This window comes from Salvelinus fontinalis, chromosome 9 (genome assembly GCF_029448725.1).
Source record: "Salvelinus fontinalis isolate EN_2023a chromosome 9, ASM2944872v1, whole genome shotgun sequence".
Taxonomy (NCBI): Eukaryota; Metazoa; Chordata; class Actinopteri; order Salmoniformes; family Salmonidae; genus Salvelinus; species Salvelinus fontinalis.
Window position 1 is genome coordinate 6,094,485 of NC_074673.1, and position 8,535 is coordinate 6,103,019.

The following is an 8,535-nucleotide window of genomic DNA, read 5'->3' on the forward strand; positions in this document are numbered from 1 at the left end:
ACCTGGTAAAATAAAAAAATAAAAAATAAATCTACTCATCCATCCTGCCATCTATGTTTATTTGACTCTGTAGTACCTTAGGGTGGTATAATCAGTCTACATTACATTCCTCATATTGAGTTGCAAAGGCACATAAATGTTTTGTCTTGCCCGTTCAACCCTCTGAATGGCACACATAGATGGCGCCGACAGATATGGCAGCTCAGCTTCCAGCTCCTTAGCAACTTTGTAGTATTTTGTTTTTTGTGTGTTATTTCTTACATTATTAGCCTAGAATTATTTTTGTGTTATTACATACAGACGGAAAGAACTTTTGGATATCAGAGCGGCGGTAACTCATTATGACCAGGAATACGACTTTCCCGAATTGGATCCTTTGTTCGTATCCCCCAGGGTAATTTAACTTATTCCAGAAGCTGCTCCAAAACACCGCTGTAGGAGAAGAGGTATTCGGAGGGGACTTCTAGTACGACTCAGGAGGCGTGCACACCATCCACCAATTCCAAGTATATTACTCGCTAATGTTCAGTCTAGGGATAATAAAGTAGACGAGCTCAGGCAAGGATCTCCTTCCAGAGAGACATCAGGGATTGTAACATACTCTGTTTCAATGAAACAAAGTCCCTCTTTACCATGCAAATGAACTGAATCCCCCAAAAACATTTCCACTGCATTTCAGCCCTGCCACAAAAGGACCAGCTGACATCATGTCAGTGATTCTCTCGTTAACACAGGTGTGAGTGTTGACGAGGACAAGGCTGGAGATCACTATGTCATGCTGATTGAGTATGAATAACAGACTGGATCATCAAGAACTTCAAGGAGAGCGGTTCAATTGTTGTGAAGAAGGCTTCAGGGCGCCCAAGAAAGTCCAGCAAGCGCCAGGACCGTCTCCTAAAGTTGATTCAGCTGCGGGATCGTGGCACCACCAGTACAGAGCTTGCTCAGGAATGGTAGCAGGCAGGTGTGATTGCATCTGCACGCACAGTGAGGCGAAGACTTTTGGAGGATGGCCTGGTGTCAAGAAGGGCAGCAAAGAAGCCACTTCTCTCCAGGAAAAACATCAGGGACAGACTGATATTCTGCAAAAGGTACAGGGATTGGACTGCTGAGGACTGGGGTAAAGTCATTTTCTCTGATGAATCCCCTTTCCGATTGTTTGGGGCATCCGGATAAAAACTTGTCCGGAGAAGACAAGGTGAGCGCTACCATCAGTCCTGTGTCATGCCAATCGTAAAGCATCCTGAGACCATTCATGTGTGGGGTTGCTTCTCAGCCAAGGGAGTGGGCTCACTCACAATTTTGCCTAAGAACACAGCCATGAATAAAGAATGGTACCAACACATCCTCCGAGAGCACCTTCTCCCAACCATACAGGAACAGTTTGGGGATGAACAATGCCTTTTCCAGCATGATGGAGCACCTTGCCATTAGGCAAAAGTGATGACTAAGTGGCTCGGGGAACAAAACATTGATATTTCGGGTCCATGGCCAGGAAACTCCCCAGACCTTAATCCCATTGAGAACTTGTGGTCAATTCTCAAGAGGTGGGTGAACAAACAGAAACCCACAAATTCTGACAAACTCCAAGCATTGATTATGCAAGAATGGGCTGCCATCAGTCAGGATGTGGCCCAGAAGTTAATTGACAGCATGCCAGGGCGGATTGCAGAGGTCTTGAAAAAGAAGGGTCAACACTGCAAATATTGACTCTGCATCAACTTCATGTAATTGTCAATTAAAGCCTTTGACACTTATGAAATGCTTGTAATTATACTTCAGTGTTCCATAGTAACATCTGACAAAAATATCTGAAGACACTGAAGCAGCAAACTTTGTGGAAGTTAATATTTGTGTCATTCTCAAAACTTTTGGCCAGGACTGTAGTACTCGCGCTGGAAAAACCTTTGGACCACTGCTACTCAACTTTTCGAAATGCCTACAAGGCCCTCCCTTTGGCAAATCTGATAATGACTCCATTTTGCTCATCCCTTCCTATAGGCAGAAACTAAAACAGGAAGTACCCGTGCTAAGGTCTACTCAACGATGGTCTGACTAATTGGAAACCATGCTTTAAGATTGTGTTGATCACGCGGACTGGGATTTGTTCCAGGTAGCCTCTGAGAATAACATTGACAAATACACGGATACGGTGACTGAGTTCATAAAGAAGTGTATAGGAGATGTTGTACCTACTGTGAGTATTAAAACCTACCCAAACCAGAAACCGTGGATAGATGGCGGCATTCACGCAAAACTGAAAGCGCGACCCACCGCATTTAACCATGGCAAGGTGACTGGGAATATAGTTGAATACAAACAGTCCAGTTATGACCTTGTAAGGCAATATGTTTTTTATTTAACCTTTATTTAACTAGGCAAGTCAGTTAAGAACAAATTCTTATTTACAATGACGGCCTACCCCGGCCAAACCCAGACGACGCTGGGCCAATTGTGCGCCGCCGTATGGGACTCCCAAATTCGGCCGGATGTGATGCAGCATGGATCTGAACCTGGGACTGCAGTGACACCTCTTGCACTGAAATGCAGTGCCTTAGACCGCTGCGCCACTCAGGAGCAGAGACAAAGGGGAGTCGCAGTTCAACTGCTCAGACACGAGATGTACGTGGCAGGGTCTACAGACAATCCCAGAGTACAAAGGGAAAACAAACCAGCCAACCAGGACACCGACGTCTTGCTTCCGGACAAGCTGAACACCTTCTTCGCCCGCTTTGAGGATAACAGTGCCACTGACTCGGTCCGCTACCAAGGACTGTGGGCTCTCCTTCTCTGTGGCCGACATGAGTAAGACATTTAAGTGTGTTAACTCTCGCATGGCTGCTGGCCCAGACGGGCCGCCCCCAGGTGGTGAAGGTAGAAAACAATACTTTCACTTCGCTGATCCTCAACACAGGGGCCCCACAATGGTGCTTGCTTAGCCCCCTCCTGTACTCCCTGTTCACCCATGACTGCATGGCCACGAATGCCTCCAACTCAATCAGACGACACAACAGTAGTAGGCCTGATTACCAACAATGACGAGACAGCCTACACGGAGGAGGTGAGGGCCCTGGGAGAGTGGTACCAGGAAAATAACCTCTCACTCAACGTCAACATAACAAAAGAGATGATCGTGGACTTCAGGAAACAGCAGAGGGAGCACTCCCCTATCCACATCGACGGGACCACAGTGGAGAATGTGGAAAACTTCAAGTTCCTCAGCGAACACATCACTGACGATCTGAAATGGTCCACCCACACAGACAGTGTGGTGAAGAAGGCCAACAGCGCCTCTTCAACCTCAGGAGGCTGAAGAAATTAGGCTTGGCCCCTAAAACCCTCACAAACTCCTGAGGGTGATGTGATCTGCCCAACGCATCACCGGGGACAAATTACCTGCCCTCCAGGACACCTACAGCACCCGATGTCACAGGAAGGCCAAAAAGATCATCAAGGACACCAACCACAAAACTTGTCCTGTGTGGCTCAGTTGGTAGAGCATAGTGCTTCCAATCCAGGGTTGTGGGTTCGATTCCCACGGGGGGCCAGTACAAAAAAAAAAAAAAAAAGTATGAATGTATGTACTTGTAAGTCGCTCTGGATAAGAGAGTCTGCTAAATGACTTAAATGTAAATGTAAACCACTGGAGCTACGGCCTGTTCACCCCGCTACCATCCAGAAGGCGAGGTCAGTACAGGTGAATCAAAGCTTGAGTATCTCAAGGCCATCCCTAGCCGGCTTCCACCCGGTTACGCAAACCTGCACCTTAGAGGCAGCTGCCCTTTGTACATAGACATGGAATCACTGGTCACTTTAATAATGGAACACTGGTCACTTTAATAATGGAACACTGGTCACTTTAATAATGGAACACTGGTCACTTTAATAATGGAACACTGGTCACTTTAATAATGGAACACTGGTCACTTTAATAATGGAACACTGGTCACTTTAATAATGGAACACTGGTCACTTTAATAATGGAACACTGGTCACTTTAATAATGGAACACTGGTCACTTTAATAATGGAACACTGGCCACTTTAATAATGGAACACTGGCCACTTTAATAATGGAACACTGGTCACTTTAATAATGGAACACTGGTCACTTTAATAATGGAACACTGGCCACTTTAATAATGGAACACTGGCCACTTTAATAATGGAACACTGGCCACTTTAATAATGGAACACTGGTCACTTTAATAATGGAACACTGGTCACTTTAATAATGGAACACTGGCCACTTTAATAATGGAACACTGGTCACTTTAATAATGGAACACTGGTCACTTTAATAATGGAACACTGGTCACTTTAATAATGGAACACTGGTCACTTTAATAATGGAACACTGGTCACTTTAATAATGGAACACTGGTCACTTTAATAATGGAACACTGGTCACTTTAATAATGGAACACTGGCCACTTTAATAATGGAACACTGGTCACTTTAATAATGTTTACATACTGCTTTACTCATCTCATATGTATATACTGTATTCTACTGTATTATAGTCAATGCCACTCCAACGTTGCTCGTCCTAATATTTATATATTTCCTAATTCCATTCTTTTACTTTTAGATGTGTGTGTTATTGTTGTGAATTGTTAGATACTACTGCACTGTTGGAGCTAGGAACACAAGCATTTCGCTACACCCGCAATAATATCTGATAAATATGTGTATGTGACCAATACAATTTAATTTAGATTTTGACATACACAATCCATGTCGCAATTGTCTAAAGGCTTCAAAAACCTTCTCTAACCTGCCTCCTCCCCATTAATCTACACTGATTGAAGTGGATTTAACAGGTGACATCCAAAAGTGATCATAGCTTTCACCTGGATTCACCTGGTCAGTCTATGTCATGGAAAGAATGTTTTGTATAGTCAGTGTATATATCGGCCAATCAGTATACAGCATCCTGCCCGTATGACAGGAACCTACGCCTCTCTTTCCTCTACCAGCTGGTGGTGGGTGGAAGTGCCAGTGGCTGGGGACCTCTGGAGGACGACTTCTCCTCCATGGACGGTCGTTCCTGGCTGCTCCACCCCGGGGGTACTCGTATGCCCGTGTGCGGTTCTGACGGGGCGGCCTTCGCCTTCATAGAGAAGTCCAACACGCGCTACGCTGTCACCACAGACATCAGCCTGGGACAGGATGCCTTCATACAGTTTGACTTCTCAGCTTCCTGCTCTGTCACCAACTCCTGCTACGGTGAGCCAATGGGGAGAGGAATGGACGTCAGGGGTTGTCAGTGGGGTTGGTAGTGGTAATTATGCGATAGGTTCATACAAGAAAAGGTTATAAGGTATAATGAAATGATACCTTTCATTGACTATGATTGAGTTGCCCATGTAAGTATTGAATACCTGGGCTATGCTAGGTAAACATGACTTTACAATAAATACTGATGTCTTGTGTCTCTCTGTGTGTCTTTCTTTGTCTTCTCTTGTCCATCACAGCCATTGAACTAGAGTATTCTCTGGACCTGGGTCTGAGCTGGCAGCCTCTGGTGAGAGACTGTCTCCCCACCAGCCCAGACTGCTCCTCCTACACCTTACAGAGACTGCTGGTAGCCGACACCTACAACAAGTGGGGCCGAGTCACTCTGCCAATCCCCACCTATGCCAGGTCAGTTACATGTTGATGGACTGCCAATCCCCACCTATGGCCAGGTCAGTTACATGTTGATGGACTGCCAATCCCCACCTATGGTCAGGTCAGTTACATGTTGATGGACTGCCAATCCCCACCTATGGTCAGGTTAGTTACATGTGGATGGACTGCCAATCCCCACCTATGGTCAGGTCAGTTACATGTTGATGGACTGCCAATCCCCACCTATGCCAGGTCAGTTACATGTTGATGAACAGCCAATCCCCAACTATGCCAGGTCAGTTACATGTTGATGGACAGCCAATCCCCAACTATGGTCAGGTCAGTTACATGTTGATGGACTGCCAATCCCCACCTATGCCAGGTCAGTTACATATTGATGGACTGCCAATGGCCAAGTATGGCAGGTCATTTTTTAGGAACTCAGTCGAGGTCTAAACTTACTATTGACAGTTAGAACAGTAGAGTTCACAAGGTGTTTTGTCGGTCCCTGACAGTCACTCAATTAGCCCATGTCAGCTAACACTTTTTAGAGTGGGAAGTTAGTCTAGCCAGTTATCTAAGCGTGTAGTAATCACGGCTGAATGCTGACCAAGAACGCAGGGCATGTGTCCAGGGGTCCTGACCTCAAAGGGGCCCCCATTTATTTTGTTAGTCACTCTCGCTCAGAGTGAAGGTAGAATTTCAAATAATGGCGCCAGATGGGATGGCGGCTGTAAACTAATTGTGCTAGGTCCATAAGACTCCTTAACAGCTTCTATCCCAAGCCATAAGACTCCTTAACAGCTTCTACCCCCAAGCCATAAGACTCCTTAACAGCTTCTACCCTCAAGCCATAAGACTCCTTAACAGCTTCTACCCCCAAGCCATAAGACTCCTTAACAGCTTCTACCCCCAAGCCATAAGACTGCTGAACAGCTTCTATACCCAAGCCATAAGACTCCTTAACAGCGTCTACCCCCAAGCCATTAGACTGCTGAACAGCTTCTACCCCCAAGCTATGAGACTGCTGAACAGCTTCTACCCCCAAGCTATGAGACTGCTGAACAGCTTCTACCCCCAAGCTATGAGACTGCTGAACAGCTTCTACCCCCAAGCTATGAGACTGCTGAACAGTTTCTACCCCCAAGCCATAAGACTCCTCAACATCTTCTACCCCCAAGTCATTAGACTGCTGAACAGCTTCTACACACACACTGACACACAGTCCTGTGCCCTGCTACACACACAGTCCTGTGCCCTGCTATACACACTGACACACAGTCCTGTGCCCTGCTATACACACACTGACACACAGTCCTGTGCCCTGCTATACACACTGACACACAGTCCTGTGCCCTACTATGCACACACTGACACACAGTCCTGTGCCCTGCTATACACACTGACACAGTCCTGTGCCCTGCTACACACACAGTCCTGTGCCCTACTATACACTCTGAAACACAGTCCTGTGCCATACTTTACACACTGACACACAGTCCTGTGCCCTGCTACACACACTGACACACAGTCCTGTGCCCTACTTTACACACTGACACACAGTCCTGTGCCCTGCTATACACACTGACACACAGTCCTGTGCCCTGCTACACACACTGACACACAGTCCTGTGCCCTGCTACACACACTGACACACAGTCCTGTGCCCTGCTACACACACTGGCACACAGTCCTGTGCCCTACTTTACACACTGACACACAGTCCTGTGCCCTGCTACACACACTGACACACAGTCCTGTGCCCTACGATACACATTGACACAAAGTCCTGTGCCCTGCTACACACACTGACACACAGTCCTGTGCCCTGCTATACACACTGACACACAGTCCTGTGCCCTGCTATACACACATTGACACACAGTCCTGTGCCTTGCTATACACACTGACACACAGTCCTGTGCCCTACGATACACATTGACACATGTTGTCCTGTATAGGGCAACTGGAAGACACAGACACTAGAATGCATGTAAACCCTCTGGTGTGTCTGCAGGTCTCCAGCCACGCGGTTCCGGTGGTTCCAGCAGGCTCCGTTTGACAAGCAGCAGACCTGGGCTCTGGACAACCTCTATATCGGAGACGGCTGCCCTGACATGTGCTCCGGACACGGACGCTGCCAGCAGAGCAACTGTGTGTGAGTGACCGTACCCACCAGTAGGGTTGCAAAATTCCACAAAACGTTCCCAAAGTTTAAGGTTTTTCCCTAAATCCTGATTGGAGGATTCCTAGTTCCTTACCAGAGTTATCACACACTCCACACATCATCCCAGTGTTATCACACACTCCACACATCATCCCAGAGTTATCACACACATCATCCCAGAGTTATCACACACTTCACACATCATCCCAGAGTTATCACACAGTCCACACATCATCCCAGAGTTATCACACAGTCCACACATCATCCCAGAGTTATCACACAGTCCACACATCATCCCAGAGTTATCACACAGTCCACACATCATCCCAGAGTTATCACACAGTCCACACACACATCATCCCAGAGTTATCACACAGTCCACACACACATCATCCCAGAGTTATCACACAGTCCACACACACATCATCCCAGAGTTATCACACACTCCACACACACATCATCCCAGAGTTATCACACACTCCACACACACATCATCCCAGAGTTATCACACACTCCACACACAAATCATCCCAGAGTTATCACACACTCCACACACACATCATCCCAGAGTTATCACACAGTCCACACATCATCATTTTTATTCTAGCACTCTGGAACTTACTATCGCCTCAACTATTTGAATCATTATAATGTGAATTTAGGATAATATCCCCCCCCTCCTCATGTAGGTGTGATCCAGAGTGGGGAGGGGAGTACTGTGATGAGCCTGTGGCCCCTCTGCCCTCCCAGCTAAAG

General features: G+C 46.7%; 1 protein-coding gene across 1 annotated transcript in view; it reads left to right on the forward strand.

Moving 5' to 3' along the window:
- The window catches only part of LOC129862940 (reelin-like), a gene marked incomplete at its 5' end in the record, with an annotated part of 79,764 nt that overhangs the window by 54,896 nt on the left and 16,333 nt on the right, over positions 1–8,535 (forward strand). The window contains 4 exons of the mRNA XM_055935043.1: positions 4,979–5,228; positions 5,477–5,645; positions 7,630–7,770; positions 8,469–8,532. Of these exons, the coding sequence (XP_055791018.1) occupies positions 4,979–5,228; positions 5,477–5,645; positions 7,630–7,770; positions 8,469–8,532 (624 nt within the window). The remainder of the gene's footprint in view (positions 1–4,978; positions 5,229–5,476; positions 5,646–7,629; positions 7,771–8,468; positions 8,533–8,535) is intronic.